Below are 17,516 nucleotides of genomic sequence, written 5' to 3'. Positions count from 1 at the left end.
AACATTATGCTCAGGTTATCCATATCGTTCACTTTGTGTAACGCCACTCAAAACATGGTTGTACACGTGTTTTTTGGGGGTATTTTTCTTTTTAACCCTTATCCGCACCCTTATCAGTGCATAGGGCACTGCATCGTATTGACAGTTTTTTATAATATTTCATTAATAACGAAACCCGGTCACTGCACAAATAAAATAAAAGTGGAAAAAAACACCTACATAGTGTAATGGTTAGCGCGCTGGCTACCATGCTGGAGGTCTCGGGTTCGATCCCCAAGAGGGTCAAGATTAGTGATTTTTCATTCTAATATTTATTTTATTAGACCCTGGACTGCTACCTGAAGGGGAAGCAGATATCCTTTCCTTCGTGTATTTAATGATCAAGATAACACTGCTTCTATATGATGCAGTGCCCTATGCACCAACGGGTGTGGACATGGGTTTGAAAAATAATAATAATGTTATATCTACAGTGATATTATTAAATGCAAGGGTGATATTACAGTAAAATGAAAATGCAAAAACTAATCACGTAGATAACTAGTTATGTACCACTACAAATAATTTTGTCCGCCTCCGTGGCGTAATGGTCAGCATGTTTAGCTACCGTGCTGGAGGTCCCGGGTTCGATTCCCAGGGGGGGAGGTGAAAAGAAATATTAGTGATTTAACACTGTAATATTTATTTAATATTATACCCCGGACTGGTTCCTGAAGCGCAAGAGTGATCACCTTGCCTTCATGTTAGTAATGATCAAGATAACACTGCGTCGATTTGATGCAGTGCCCTATGCACCATTAGGTGCGGATAAGGGTTATAAAAAAACAAATAATCAAATGGCAAGCAATAAATGCAAACAATTTTCTTTATAACCAAAGAAACATTTGGCTTGTCGCTGTTTACGGGCAGCATTGAGTACCAACCGAGGGGTTTGAGCGAAGGATAGGCTCGCTTGCTCCACAGTGCCGGTATCGTGTTGACGGCCAAGTTGTTGCTGATGTCCTCCAGGACTTCCGACATCACCAGGAACCCTTTCATCGCCTTCAGCAGGTCCCTGAAACATGAACTACATGAACGTGGTCCCAAAAATGTGACTCACATCCATCATCTTACAAAGCATGTGTATGAAAAGCAATATTGTCAAAACATAGGTACATATCGCTCACTCCTTTCAAGAACGTCATAAATCAAAAAACTTGATTTTTCAGGAGAACGTTTTTAAAGTTTAAAAATATAATACAATGTATTAAAAATAAATAGCAAGCCATTAACTGAAGTTTTTACAGTGCAACAGATCTTTTGAGGTAAAACCTGAAGGTTTTTTCTCCATTTGAAAAATATTAAGTGTATTTAAATAAATAATTAAACAATACCTTTTCTTCAAAATGCAAAAACAACACTTTTTGCCCTGTAGCGGGTAAATATTAAGTTAAAAATATGCCACTTTTTCTGGGACATTTTCTGGGCAATGAATGAAAAATAAATATCAAGCCACTTACTAAACTTTTTACTGTGCAACAGATCTTTTTAAGTAAAACCTGAAGGTTTTTCTCCATTTGAAAAATATTTAGTATATTTAAAAAAATAATTAAACAATACCTTTTCTTCAAAATGCAAAAAGAACATTTTCTGCCCTATAGCGGGTAAATGTTAAGTTAAAAATATGCCACTTTTGCTGGGATATAGTACATTTTGTGGGCATTCCGAAAACATGCACAACTGAAAATTGCAGATTTTTTATTTATGACGTTCTTGAAAGGAGTGAGCGATATGTGTAATTATATGTAGCTATGTTTTGACATTTTTACCTATGAACTAATATAACTGAATAACATGCGCGGCCGGGTATAGCTAGTACTTGTTAAAAAGTTTGTTAATTAACATACTAGAAAATTTCATGATAAAATCACTATATAATAAGATAAGGAAATGTATGAAAAATTACATATACATAACTAACTAACTAACTAACTAACCATCACGCCGCTTCCCCGCAGGGGTAGGCAGAGAGAATAGAACGCCACACCACTCTGTCTTTGCAAACATTCTTCGCCTCTTCCACGTTCATGCATCTCCTCATACATACCCGCCGATTGTTACGACTCCTAACCTGACCACTTTCGAGTATTTGGCATACCTGATCGTGCCATGTTTTTCTCGGTCTTCCTCTGCTCCTTTTTCCACTTGCATTCGCCTCATAAATTTGTTTTACCGTTCTTTCCTCACTCATTCGTTCTACATGTCCAAACCATCTCAACACACCTTTCTTAATTATTTAAGGTCTATGTATTTTGTAACAACTTATATATACATATTTTAAGTAAAAGAAAACTGTATTTTGAATAATAAAAGCATTGTTAACTTTGTGGTATGGTAATATTACACTCTCCTTATCACTGATTAAAGAAAACACTTGTTTTTTTACCACTTGAGTTTTATTATAGACTACATGTTTCAGAAGTTAAACTTCCATCATTCAGGTCTGTATAATAACTAAAAAATAAAATATTAAATTGTTCTATAAATAAGGAGAGGGGGAAAGTAAGGGGAAGGGGTTAGTCTCCTTATCATTCATCGTTCACTTTGTTTTAAAGTGATATTACATAAAGTGAACGATGAATGATAAGGAGAGTGTTAAAAGAAAACTAGTTACCTAATGGAGGATTGAAGTGTTTGCAGTAGTTTATTATATCTCATAGCTTCCTGTACCAGCACGGAGTTCAGTGATTCTTCATACAGCAAGGGGAAACTAAGGAATGATTTAATTCAATATTTAGTATTACTTAAATACAGTTATCGGAGATGGAAATTATTATTATTATTATTATTATTTTTTTATTTTTTTTGACATCTCATCAAAGATGAAGAAGAATATGGAAGTCTGGGCATTTACGGGGCTGACAACCGTCATAGGCTGGTTTAAGTGATCACTTTACACACGTGTAACATTCACTAATTGTACCCATTATTGACAACCACACTACTCGAGTTCTATATATACGAACCAATTTAGAAACCTTGTTCTTGAATCACTAGAACTTCACTAGAGACATCTATTGGTGAGATGTAAAGAAGCTTTTTACTAAGCAGAAACTCTTATATTAGTATGTGAGGTCCAAATCCTGGATTATAATCACACACGCCAGAAACGCCAGAAAATACCATTTTCATTTTTATTATCTAAGCTTATAATTTGACCAGATAATTCATTTACAACATTTTGAGTGTGTCCAAATACTTGTTCACAAAATCTGGATTATCTCCAATTACAGGAGTTATTTTCATATTATTATTTTTTTTATTATACAAAATAAAATAGATTCAAGACTGGCAGTACATAACAGGATTTTAGTGGCAACACTTAAAATTCATAGAAGATAAAAAGGATTTTAATACTAATCTGGGAACATGAACAAAATAATAGAATGATTTGCTTAGCGCCATTTTTGTTATGGTATTGTATAAAAATCAGACACTGAATGATATGAATATCTAGATATGTATTATTATTTACTTATTTATAACCCTTATCCGCACCTAATGGTGCATAGGGCACTGCATCTTGATCATTACTTACATGAAAGCAACTCTTGCGCTTCAGGAACCAGTCCCGGGTAATATTAAATAAATATTAGTGTTAAATCACTGATATTTTCATTTTCACCCCCCCCCCCCTGGGAATCGAACCCGGGACCTCCAGCACGGTAGCGAAACACGCTTACCATTACACCACGGAGGCGGACAGTATTATAGGTGACACAAAAATCAGCTATTCTTTCTATACCAAGGGAAACAGAAGCCCGAGCATTCCAGGGCTTGTACCTGGCACTGGCTGGCATTATCAGCTGTCAAATTCTTCTTCGAACCCTCATCCGCACCCATATGGTGCATAGGGCACTGCATTATATAAACTAAAAGTTATCTTGATCATTAACACATGAAGGTAAGGTAATTTGGCCTCCGCTTCAGGTACCAGTCCATGGTATTTTGACTAAATATTAGTGTGAAAAAATCATTTACATTTATTTGACCCCCCCCCTGGGAATCGAACCCGGGGCCTCCAGTACGGTAGCCGAGCATGCTGACCATAACCTACCGAGGCGGAAACAAGTAATGGGAAACAGTTTCCTACTAATACAATGTAAACTTTTAATGGGAAATGTAATGGGAAACAGTTGCCTTTTCAAATGAATTAAGCTTTTAACAGTAGAGTTAACACATACTTCTCAGAAATCTCCTTGATGTTGAGCAAATCCGGAGTTCTCTCCAGAATCTCCAAGGCAAACTTTTCCACGACATTCTCCGAAGAGCCGTCGTCTCCCGCACTTTGGCGACCTTGCAGCAGCCTTAGAGTTCCTGGAAAACGTTCGATTTATTTACAACATTTTGAGTGTGTCCAAATACTTGTTCACAAAATCTGGATTATTTCCAATTACAGGAGTTATTTTCATATGAAAATGAGATATGAGATGTCAAAAAATAATATTATTTTTTGACATCTCATCAAAGATGAAGAAGAATATGGAAGTCTGGGCATTTACGGGGCTTACGACCGTCATAGGCTGGTTTGAGTGATCACTTTACACACGTGTAACATTCACCAATTCTACCCATTATTGACAACCACACTACTCAAATTCTTGGAAGTTCTATATATATGAACCAATTTAGAAACCTTGTTCATGAATCACTAAAACTTCACTAGAGACATCTATTGGTGAGATGTAAAGAAGCTTTTACAAGTTCGATTTATTTACAAGTCCTCTTTCTTTACACAGGGAAAAAAAGGATGTTGAAATAAGGTTTTAATGCACAATTCTTTTAAGGTGGAGACTGACCGGAGCATTTCGTTGTAATATAACCACCGAGCTTCCGAAACTATGGATGGAGTGCTCGGCTCGCTGTAGTGACTGCCTGAATGCTCGCATCGTAACCTGTTACGTTACGACAAAATGCTCCGGTCAGTCTCCACCTTTACATTTTTTAGAACCCAATTATGTAGAAAAGTCGAGTGACTGAACTAGTAACTGAATCTAGTAACTGAAATAACAACTTTGAGTTAAAACAATCCTTATATAACATATGCATTTAAAAATTACTTGCACAAGAAAATACCTTCCAGCTAAATGGAAAATACTAAACACCATTATAACTCTAGATAAAAATATTCATACAACTCGAATCGAGTCAATGTGACCAAAAACGCAGGAACACGTCAAACAAAATTATACATATATCACATTTTGTCAAAAGAACTTTGAGTATTTCACAATAAAGCTCTTTAACCGAATCCTAATATCTATAAAACCAGTGAATAACTGTTTATAAAAGAGCTATTAACAATTGCGTAAAAAACAGGGGTAGATACTTACTAGATTGTGTGATTCGGCCATGTCATCCTCTGTGATTGCACGAGTCATGACAGACAAAAAATTGCTATAAATTTACTAAACTAAACTAAAGATTGTAAAATGTGCCCTCGGCATGGAAAATAAGTATTATTGAAATAAAATAAAAAAACCAACTAATCAACATGCCACTTCACTGTAGGGGTAGACAGAGAGATTAGAACACCACACCGATCTGTCTTTTCAAACAATCTTTGCCTCTTCCATATTCATGCATCTCCTCATACATTTCATTCAAACCCTTATCCGCACCCCAATGGTGCATAGGGCACTACATTATATAAACGCAGTGTTATCTTGATCGTTAACACAAGAAGGAAAGGTGATCAGCCCTCCGCTTCAGGTACCAGTCCAGGGTAATATTGAATAAATATTAGAGTGAAATAATCACTTATATTTATTTGACCCCCCTGGGAATCGAACCCGGGACCTCCAGAACGGTAGCCGAGCATGCTGACCATTACACTACGGAGGCGGACATCATACCCTCATACATACCCGCCAATTATTCCGACTTTTGACCTGACCACACCCAAGTATTTGAAATACTTGATCCTCCTCAGTAATAAAAAAATTTATCTTGATAAGATGGAGTGCACAGGACCGTGCGACAAAATAAAGAATCACCATTTTTGACTGGATGAAAAAGAACTGAACAAAATTAATCTCTTGAAGAGCAAACATAAATTTTAAAAAAATGAAGTTTGAATAAGCTTGGACACTAAAAGATGTGAAAACCATTTACCTAGACAAGCGAGTGATTCGGATTGTGCGTAGCTGATGTTGGCGTTGGCGTGCAGACCAAATATGGCGGGGTCGTCGTTGATCGGAAGAGACCTGATGTACTGTACGTAGCCATCCAGACTTGTCTGCGCTGCTAACTGGGGAGCACATTAGAGGAAACAGTAAGTAAAAATCAGGGTTTCTGGATATTCCCAGGTCAATAATGACATAATGTCAGTAGGATTAGAAACTAGTAGTGTCTTCCATTCACAATTCACGATTCAAGACTCAAGACTCAAGTGGCAATAGGCAAGACATATTGCAAGACAGGACCCTCCAAGATGGACCCCAAAAATTTTAAGATGGAGACCTTGGGAGAATAAAAGAGGCATCGGAAGAAATGGAAGGATACGGAAGAGGCCTATATCCAGCAGTGGAGGACAGAGGGCTAGAGAAGAATACAAAGAAGAAGTGTCTTCAAGGAATTCGTCTATGCATTGTATGGTACAGAAAGTAGGTTAAAAAAACAGTTGCTGACTGATATCGAAGTCTGGAAGGTGTCCTGTTTGGGGTATGTGCTTAGAGGAGAGAAGTTCAAGCTGTTGTATCTAATAGAGGGTCAACGAGGTGTGGGCAGAAGGCAGATCTCCAGGCTCCGGAATATACGAGATTAGATGGGAATCGGAATAGTTTAGGTGCTGTTTAGAGCTGCCCAAGACCGGGACAATTAATCTTAGTGATAGTTGACATCGGGATCTGAGCATATCTGAGCAGATCATAGCACATAAAGAAGAAGAATGGACTGTATGACAGTGATTTCTCCTTGTAGATTGTGACTTGGTGAGTGGATGAGATGATTGATTCATTAATCAATTATTGTATCCATTTACTGGTTTACAGTTTGCAGGAAGAGGTCACCAACATTTGTCCGAGATTGTGGCTAGGTTGTTGTCACCAATATGCCAACCTAACCACGTATTCCTTACAGTCATCGAGGGTTTGAGGTGGGAGAAAGTACTTGTGAAATGCACCTGATGGTAGACTCCGTCGTCGTCAAACTTGTAGGCGTCGCTCATGACCTTGGGGCTGTAGTGGTCGGAGAGCAGCGCCATGAGGCAGCGCCGGTCCCACTCGTCCGTCACGCGGCCCCCGTAGTTGATGTGGCCCGTCACGTACAGCAGCATCTAACCAGAGCGACATATCTCAACTTCAATCTTCTCCATTCAAGTGGATGCAAATGAACTGACTCTATTTTATTTCGTTTAATTTTGCTTTTCATCATACACATATTTACAATTATGTGTCGTCACTGGGTGACCTCATGCCGAGAACACGTTTGACAATACTTTCTTATTAAAATTATTTTGTTGGAATTTTAAATTTACCCACTTTCATTATTCAAATATCAATTTTATTCATTCATTCAAACCCTTATCCACACCCCAATGGTGCATAGGGCACTGCATCATATAAACGCAGTGTTATCTTGATCGTTAACACACAAAGGAAAATTGATCAACTCTATGCTTCAGGTACCAGTCCAGGGTTATATTGAATAAATATTAAAGTGAAAAAATCACTTGTATTTATTAGACCTCCTTCTGGGAATCGAACCCGGGACCTCCAGAACGGTAGCCGAGCGTACTGACCATTACACTACGGAGGCGGACCAATTATGAATAGCTCTTTTATATAATTTTCTTTTTTAAATGGTTTGTTGCGTAATTTTGAATGTTCCGAACCGATCCCGGGACCAACAGCATGGTAGCTAAACACGCTAACCTAATGGTTGTCCGCCTTTGTGGTGTAATACACCACAAAGGCGGACAAAACACAGGAAGGATGATTTTATAGTATTTAGTTTAAGTTGAAGTGGTGAAGCGGTGGGTATGTATGAGGAGATGCATGAAGAGGCGAAGAATGTTTGCAAAGACAGAGTGGTGTGGCATTCTATTCTCTCTGCCTACCCCTGCGGAGAAGCGGCGTGATGGTTAGTTAGTTAGTTTTGGTAAAAGCGCATACCTTGAGGGGTATTTCGAGGTACTCCCAGATGAACATCTGCAGCTGCTGCATGCATATCCTCAGGTCCCCGTCCGTGAACTCGTAGGGCACGTTGAAGCCGAGCCGCCCAAACTTGTTGCGCTCCAATATCACGGCGTGGAAGAGACACAAGCTGAATATCAGCCACTGCAATGGGTACCTGATCTCAGTATTCACAAGGTGAGCTTGTCTCGTTACTTGCGGCTCGGGAAATATAGCCATCTGGTACTATTAACTACAAAACAAAACTTTCATTTCACTTTTTGACTGACGGAAGGTCCAGGCAGTATCCAGGGTCTTAATTAATTAATTGATTTAATTCATCATATAAATACTTCTTCTTCTTCATCTTCACACTTTTATCCACACCCCAATGGTGCATAGGGCACTGCATCATATAAATGCAGTGCCTCATGATCATTAACACACAAAGGAAAGGCGATCAGCCCTCCGCTTCAGGTACTAGTCCAGGGTAATATTGAATAAATATTAGAGTGAAAAAAATCACTCGTATTTATTTGACCCCCCCCCTGGGAATCGAACCCGGGACCTCCAGAACGGTAGCCGAGCGTGCTGACCATTACACTACGGAGGCAGACAACAAACTTTAATTATAAAATACAACTTTAATCATATTTATATTTTCTGTTCATCTGTTAATAAATTTTGTGTTCATGTATTCTTAATTATGTAAGTACTAATTATGTGTATGTAAATGTAAAAATGTATATGAGGAAATAAATAAATGGCTACGAATACTGTATGATGTATAACACCTACTCAAGGCTACTAGAAACTGTTGAAATGCGAATGCTTAGATGGTCACACGTTCAAAAAGAGTTCATGCATTCGTGGAAGCCTGGCTATAACTGACATCAATACAATTGAGATGGTATGGGCGCATAAGACGTAGAGAACCTGAACATATTATAAACTAAGTGATCCACAAAAGACATATAGAGGAACACTAAAAAATTCATGGATGCTACAGAAAGATGATTCGAAGGCATTGCCTTGGTGATGTTATATATGGTAGAAGGACCTACAACCTGAGAATGATGAGAGCTGACCCCAATAGTCTACAAAGACTGAATTGAGTAAAAGTTGAATGAATGAAAAATGCTGGTGCATTTAACTTTGGGCGCGAGCTTATCTAGGCAGAGTTACCTTGAACTTGAGTGTCTTGACATCTTCCCCGATGAAGCTCTGGGCCATGTCGGCCACCTGACTGGCGTAGGCTTTCTGGATGTTGGCCTTCACCCCTCGCGGAGGCTCCATCGTCATTTTTGTACCTGAAATCAATTGGATGATGAAATTAGTGCCATGTCAGAGAGATGAGAGTTTATCGGGAGAGATAAGACGCAGCACCGTTTGAAAGAGGGGTTGTTTTGAAAACTCAGGGCACAGTATTGTGATTTGTATGATATGTATGATGAAATATGTAAATAAAATAAATAAATAAAGTCAAGATTCTTATTGTCTGCCTCCGTGGTGTAACGGTTAGTGTGTTTAGCTACCGTGCTGGAGGTCCCAGGTTCAATTACAAGAGGGAAGTGAAAATAAATATAAGTGAATTTACACTCTTATATTTATTTAATATTACCCTGAAGCGTAGGAATGATCGCCTTGCCTTCATGTAAGTAACGATCAAGATAACACTGCATCAATACGATGCAGTGCCCTATGCACCATTAGGTGCGGACAAGGGTTAGAAAAAGAAGATACCTAGTCCATTTCATGGACCAATATGGTCAGCAACAAATCCCGGGACCAACCAAAAATAGTGCCACTAAATATATTATATAATTTAAAAACGTTTTAGACAAGCGTCTACCCGAATTCATTTTGCAATGGCAAAGATTCTAGATTTGCAGTTGAACCTCCACCAATGATATAACAATACACAAATAAAATGATCGACCTTACTATATATAGACGGAATAGAATAGAAGGTAAGGATTGAAAGCGGGAACCGTTTTGGAGGAGGGCGGCGGGGAAGGCGGGGGAGGGCATGGAGGTCAGCCACACCCTGAAGTCCTTGTGTACGGACTCGGGGTTGATCTGCTCCACCAGCATCTCCAGCGAGGGCATCCAGCTCGGGGACAGGTGGCAGTTCTACAACGTGACAACGTGCTGTGCTAGCTTCATTGCAACGCAATACAGGGTCCAATTGGATATTTTATCATTATGACACCATAGGATCGCTGGTCAGATTAAAGTTACACTTATTGGTTCGGCACTGTATTACTATCGCCTCAGCACTGTATCACTATCGCCTCGCCACCATATCATCATTTCCTCAATACTTTATTTTTTTGGATGGGAGTTGCATTTATTATTTACCTTGCCTATTATGTATAATGTCCGCCTCCGTAGTGTAATGGTCAGCACGCTTGGCTACCGTTCTGGAGGTCCCGGGTTCGATTCCCGGGGGGGTCAAATAAATAAAAGTGATTTTTTCACTTCTAATATTTATTCAATATTACCCTGGACTGGTACCTGAAGCGGAGGGCTGATCACCTTTCCTTCGTGTGTTAACGATCAAGATAACACTGTGTTTGTATAATGCAGTGCCTTATGCACCATTGGGGTGCATAAGGCACTACATATGTATGTATAATACAAGGTTTATATATAGGTATTTTTATATAGGTAGAGTGGATTTTTATTATTTCTATCTAAAAAAAAATGTTTTATTTGAATCTGTGTTGGGAACAGGAGGGATAATCTAGTGTGGGCCAATCAAAAATTACTCAGCATTTGCTCATTGTTGGGGGGAAACCACAAAAAAATTCCTTAGGAGAAGCCGGACTGTTGACAGCGGGCCTTCCGTTCCAATTGAAGAGTGTTTGGCAGAGGAGAAGACTGTATGACTAACCTGGAAAAAGACCCAGTTGCCGTCGTTGGTGGCCACCTTGAACATGGCCTCGGCGCGCACTCCCTGCCCCTGTCCCAGCGAGATGGCCTGCAGGCGCTTTGTCATCTTCATCTTCTCCGCAAACTTGAAGAGTTCTGCGTCACAAAACAAACGGGAAGCGGAGAATAAATTATATACTAGAACAACAGTTGTCAGCCTCCATAGTGTAAAGGTCAGCACGCTCCGCTACCGTTCTAGAGGTCCCGGGTTCGATTCCTAGGGGGGGTCAAATAAATATAAGTAATTTTTTCACTCTAATATTTATTTAATACTACCCTAGAATGGCTGATCACCTTTCCTTCATGGGTTAGCGATCAAGATATCACTGCGTTTATATGATGCAGTGCCCTATGCACCATTAGGGTGCTGATAAGGGTTTGATGATGATGATGATTATGAAATTATATACTAAAACAACAACTGTATAGCATTTTCCACTTTTTTTTTATTCTACCAGTGACTGGGTTACGTTGGTACCCTCGGTATACTAATCACAAGTAACTGCAACACCCAATTCCCATCAGTACAATGTTTTTTGGCATCTCTCGCGCTTTACCAAAAGTAAGCATATAGAACGCTTAAAAGTGTCTCCTGCTCTCTACCAACACTATGGAAAAGACATTTTTAAGCATTTCCCATAAACAATGTGTTTAAAAAAAGAGATTTAATTAAATAAGTCTTTTTCTTTAATATTTTTAGCTAATACTTTGTGGCACATTTTACAAACTTTGCTTTAACCAGTTGCCAGTTTATCATTACTATTATTAGTAGTATTATGAGGAGTTTGTGTTGCATCGATGAGTCCGAGTGCTGCTCGGGCAAGTCCAACTTGGTGTTATTGATTTGCTTGAACCTAATATATATACACACATATATATATATATATATATATATATATATATATATATATATATATATATATATATATATATATATATATATATATATATATATCAGGAGTCGTAATAATCGTCGGGTATGTATGAGGAGATGCATGAATGTAGAAGAGGCAAAGAATGTTTGCAAAGACAGAGTGGTGTGGCGTTCGATTCTCTCTGCCTACTCCTGCGGGGAAGCGGCGTGATGGTTAGTTAGTTAGTTAGTTTATATATATTTATTTTATTTTATTTGTTTCCCCCTCTCTCACTTTCTTGCACCCTGCTTATAAATGCAAGGTCATGTTACGGGTAAGGGATTCTTGCACTTTTGATTTAGTGCTTTCCAGTATGCATTATGTGGAAGAGAAAAAAAGAGGGTAGAGCAGCGTTCAGCCGGTTCACTCCACTACATTTAGCTCCGTAAGTTTTGGTCATAGTTGTTCTACAATTCCCGGCTCCAACGTTTATCTTCTTTCATTGTAGTTTTTCATCTCCACAACCATACTTTCCAGGTAGTCTAAGTACAACTTGGTGACGACTCCGTTTCTTAGCATCTCTTGCGGGTTCAGGGAGTCGATGTTGTGAGCATCACATTTCAGTTGTAGAATCCACCCCTTTCTCAAACATTGGGCAAGATCTCAGTACGTGTTTCACAGACTGAGCAGTGGTGCCATCACACGGGCAGCATGGATCAGGACGAAGGCCGAAACGGTTTAAACCGAACCTAATATATTTATGTATTTGTTTTTGTTGACTAACCCGAGCAGTGTTTGGGTAGTCTTATTTTGAGTTGTTGGTGATGATTCCTGCTCTGACAAATTTTCTGGCTAAAATTCGACTGTTAAGTGGTTAATTACTTTTATCTTTGATACATTTTTCCAACCAACACCTCGTCAGGGATGGATAGGTATATAAGATAGGCACTGAAGATGACAAGGTGCAGGGGGCCCTCACCTTCGGCAGGGTCGGTCCCGGTGGACAGCACAAAGATGAGGGGCGTGGCGGGGCCCGACTCGGCGTACATGGCGGCGAGGTCGGAGGCCAGCGACTCCACGAAGCGCTGCCCGAGCACGCCCACTATGAAGTCCTGCATGCCGTTGGTGAGCTTGTCCAGGCGGAGCACCTTCAGCACCAGCAGCTTCTGGAACGGCGTCAGGCTACTGCTGAAGGGCGCTGGCAGGGGGACTCTGTAACGCAAACAATATTACAAGTTATTTTAACTTTAAAGGCCAGGATTTATTTATTTCTTATAATGAAATAATGCATTACTTATTTTTATTTTTAAAAGGAATAACGCGCCTACTTTAGATGCTTGTTTGCAGGTAGGATAGTAAGGATAGGGAAGGTAAATGTGAAATAAAATGAAGAACACATTTAAACAAATGTAATTGAAAACAAATAAAAATGCTTAAAAATGAGTGACACCATCAGTCAAGAAGCACGCTGTCCGCCATGAGTAAATTCCAGTATTGCGTGTGTTGCTCTTATGTTCAACAGATGGTGCTCCCATTGTGGTAAACGCAAAAACACCCAGACCAATGGCAAATAAATCTTTCATGAATTCATTTTCCAATAGGTGGGAATCGAACCCACAACGCCAGTTTAGCAGTCCAGCGTCTACCCAACTACGCCACGGTGCCTTCTCCGTCTTAGTCCTCATTACTGAGGGTTGTGACCCTTGTGACTCTTCTCCAATTATCCTTTGACTGCGCTGCACGTAGCGCTCCAACCACCGAGGTGCCTGCTGCTGCCTTAACTTGATTGGTCCACCGTGTGGGGATCTTTCTCTGCCTCTCTTCCCCTCCAGGCTACCAAAGCTATACACTTCATATATGTCCACCGAAAGGTAGGCATTTGTCATTCACAACTTTTGGATTGGCAAAGTCGATATCAAAATAAAAATATATAATACGAAATGAGTAAAAATTAACCTGTGGGGTTCATTAGAGTCGTATATCTTCTTGTAATCCTTAAGGCTCGTGTGGAAGCTGTCCACCAGCGGCTTGAAGAGGGGAAGAGTCTCCAGCGACAGCACATCCTGCCATAGCTTGGCAGAGATCCATTCCGGATCTGGATTTGCCAAGGTCTGAAATGTTTTATTCATTAACTCTAAGAAAGCACCGCAAACCAGAGGCGGACAGTGACTGAAATTGCCCGAAAGTGTATTTCACTTTAAAAATGATAGTCTATTTTTATAATCTGTCATTATAGGACTGTTTGAATTTTGTTTTGTAGATTTTCTCATTAATAGAGAAATAAAAATAAAGACAATACTGTTTTTCACCAATGGAAATGATATTATATTATTTATGTATTTAGCCATATCTGCTTCTTATGTGGAGCATATGGAGTCCACAAACTGTCTCCAGGCTTTTCTGTCGACCGCCAGCTCCCTTGCATCCTCCCAAGTCAGGTCCGCGTCCCGAAGTTCAGACAAGAGCTGCTGACGAATTGTCAGCAGCTGTAGTCCTGAGCGGCGCGAACCTGATGCCTTGTAAAAGAGGCAAGCTTGATGGCGGCTCTCGAGAGGCATGCGGAGTACATGGCTAAGCCAACTGAATCGCCTTTTCTTGATGACAGTTGTGACCAAGACTTGCCGCGTCCTACGCCTTAACTCTTCATTCCTCACAAAGTCAAACCACCGCACGCCTAAAATTCTTCGCAGGCACCTATTTTCAAAGCTAAGTACACGGCTGCTCTGGGCCCTTGTAAGGTGCCATGTTTCACAGCCGTATAAGAAGATAAGCAGCATTTGGTCTTCATTGAGTATAAATCTGATTAATGTAACAAAATACATATCGCTCACTTCTTTCCACAACGTCATATATCAAAAAAATTGATTTTTCAGGAGATGATTTTTAAAGTTTAAGAATATAATAAAATGTATTAAAAATAAATATCAAGCCACTTATTGAACTTTTTACTGTGCAACAGATCTTTTAACCTGAAGGTTTTTTCTCCATTTGAAAAATATTTAGTACATTTAACTAAATTATTAAACAATACCTTTTCTTCAAAATGCAAAAACAACATTTTCTGCCCTGTAGCGGGTTAATATTAAGTTAAAAATATTGCGCTTTTGCTGGGATATAGTACATTTTCTGGGCATTCCGAAAACATTGAAAATTGATGATTTTTGATGTATGACATTGTTGAAAGGTTTGAGCGATATATTGTCATTATTTATTTAATATTGTGAGGACAGTAATGCATTGAACGTATGCACATCGTGAGAAACCGCGTGATATAGCCACAGCAGCAATGGCCGTCTGACTATAATTGAATAATAATGATAAGAGTTACACTTCTGGGCTGTGCTCCGTTGAGAAAGTAGAAGTAGTGGAGGGGGTCTATGGCGCCCTCCTGCAGCAGGATGCGCACGCACAGCAGGAAGGCAAAGTGCATCTTGTGGCGCTGGAACAGGCCGCGGCAGGTCTCGCTGTACAGCGAGAACGTCATGTACGTGATGATCGTCTCCAGCCGGACGGCTATCTTGTCTGAAACCATATAAGGCAATCTATACTAACACATTAGTGTCAAGCGATTTTGTTCATCAACCCGACCCTAATTATACTGAGACAGTTGACAGTTTTACAATGTAACAACATGCTGTACTAGTATCTCCGGTTCATTGCAAAAACAAAACAGGGTCTAACTGGATATTTTCTCATTACAACATAATAAAAAACACGATCGCCGGTCAAATTAACACATGTTGTCAAGCGCGTTTTTTCATCAACCCCGACTATAATTATACTCAGACACTCTGTTGCCCGACCTTCAGTATACTAACCACATTAACCGCAAACCTAATTCCCATCTGTACAATGTTTTTTGTCGTCACCTGCGCTCTACCAACAGTATGTAAAAGACACTTTTAAGCGTTTCCCACAAACAATGGTGTCTCAACTTGAGATGAACCATCTGTCGTCTATATGAAAGAAGATAGAAGTCCGAGAATCCCAGGACCTAAGACACAGCATATGGCTGGGTTATGTAATCACTTTATACACATTTCATTCATACATTCAGTGTCTGATGGAATAAATGTTTGGAAAGGCGTGTGACCGGACTGGGACTGGTTTTGAAGTCGTTCCAAATAGCACAAAACAGGGAAGAAGATACTTAACAAAGAAGAAGGTACTTAACAAAGATCAGGGCTAGGTTAGATCGGTCACAGTCCAGTCACTCACTGTTGGGTTCCGTGTTGGACATGCTCTTGACGAAGATACGGATGAACCAGTTGAGGGAGTGTTGGTACATGGGATCCACAGTGGACAGGTCGGCCACGCAGAAGAATAGGACTCTGCCTCTCTCGGCTACCGGAATATACACCTTCCTGGCCGAATCTATATCTTTTTGGGTCTCTTCAGACTCTTTCACTTTTATCTGGAATGTGAAAAAAATTATGAAAGCCGACCGTCAACTAATGGTACAAAGACTGCGATTTCATGTTTGTCTATGTGGCCAAGTTAAAATAAGCATGTTTCCTCGACCGCTCGTAGCTATGTTGATAACCTTAGTATGAATATTTTTACTGATGCAAAATGTCAATTTGAACCTAACTTGATCTCCATATTTTTATATTTGATTTATCAAGACGTAGGTCTATCATTAAGATCTGGAAAATTTTACAAAAGCATGTATATTTGCATTTTTATAGTATGTCTTTCTCACTCAAAGCATAAAGGCAAAATTCAAACTAACAATTCAATTGATAGCTTTTAAATCCCATAGCCACCCATTCTCGAATTCATTCTAAAAGTATAGTATGAAATAGGGTATGTTTTGTACATTAAAAGCATTGTTAACTTTGTCGTATGGTAAGACAACACTCTCCATATCATTCATCGTTATATTGAACAAAGTGAATGATAAGGAGAGTGTCAAAGTAGGTTAGTTAGGGAAATGCTTCTATTTTACGGCTTAATCACTTAGATATTTATTACTATCTACCTGTCAATATGTATTACATTTGATAATATCAAATATCAAAATTTATACGTTAATTTTTCTTAGGAATGGCGCTTGGGCATGCGCAATCCATAATGCTATCGAATATCATCAAAGTTGGTCATTTTGTGAGATTGGTAAGGGGTTTTTGTAAATAATCCTTAATTTTGGCAATGTAAGTCCAACTGTAGTGTAAGTCCAGTCATTGTATGGCTATTATCTCTTCCTCATCTTATCATACTGACCGCTACTCCTGGCCACTTACGGAGATCTCCTCGCTCTTGATCTTGATGGCCTCGAGCGTCTCGATGAGCTCCACGTCGTCCACGGGCGAGCCGACGCTCTCGCACAGGCCCGTGAGGATGCGGCTCTGCATGCCGGCCAGCTGCGCCGCCATCTGCGCGCTGTTGGCCACCAGCATCACGCGCTGCTCCTCCAGCTCCGCGCGCTCCTCCGCAACCGCGATGGACAGCAGCTGCTCCTGCAGACCGCTGCAACACCGCACTCGCTCTTTATTCCGCCCTGTCTCGACCCGATGGTGTACAGGGCACTGCATCGTGTGGCCACAAAGGCAAGGTGATATCTCGCAATCACATC

The 17,516-nt window shown here is 39.8% G+C and overlaps 1 protein-coding gene across 1 annotated transcript in view; it reads right to left on the bottom strand.

Moving 5' to 3' along the window:
• Positions 1–17,516, bottom strand: part of LOC148302534 (dynein axonemal heavy chain 1-like) — a 93,445-nt gene that overhangs the window by 4,321 nt on the left and 71,608 nt on the right. Inside the window, exons 64-77 of the mRNA XM_088271508.1 lie at positions 17,185–17,410; positions 16,160–16,355; positions 15,270–15,463; positions 13,898–14,052; positions 12,921–13,153; positions 11,050–11,183; positions 10,145–10,286; positions 9,339–9,463; positions 8,154–8,318; positions 7,163–7,315; positions 6,154–6,289; positions 4,224–4,356; positions 2,654–2,749; positions 924–1,054 (exon numbers count right to left, since the gene is read on the bottom strand). Coding sequence (XP_088127634.1) covers positions 924–1,054; positions 2,654–2,749; positions 4,224–4,356; positions 6,154–6,289; positions 7,163–7,315; positions 8,154–8,318; positions 9,339–9,463; positions 10,145–10,286; positions 11,050–11,183; positions 12,921–13,153; positions 13,898–14,052; positions 15,270–15,463; positions 16,160–16,355; positions 17,185–17,410 — 2,219 coding nt within the window. The remainder of the gene's footprint in view (positions 1–923; positions 1,055–2,653; positions 2,750–4,223; positions 4,357–6,153; positions 6,290–7,162; positions 7,316–8,153; positions 8,319–9,338; positions 9,464–10,144; positions 10,287–11,049; positions 11,184–12,920; positions 13,154–13,897; positions 14,053–15,269; positions 15,464–16,159; positions 16,356–17,184; positions 17,411–17,516) is intronic.

This window comes from Brachycentrus maculatus, unplaced genomic scaffold (assembly GCF_059751285.1).
Source record: "Brachycentrus maculatus isolate JH-2025_06_01 unplaced genomic scaffold, ASM5975128v1 h1tg000442l, whole genome shotgun sequence".
NCBI classification, from domain to species: Eukaryota; Metazoa; Arthropoda; class Insecta; order Trichoptera; family Brachycentridae; genus Brachycentrus; species Brachycentrus maculatus.
This window is presented reverse-complemented; position numbering and strand designations above follow the sequence as displayed.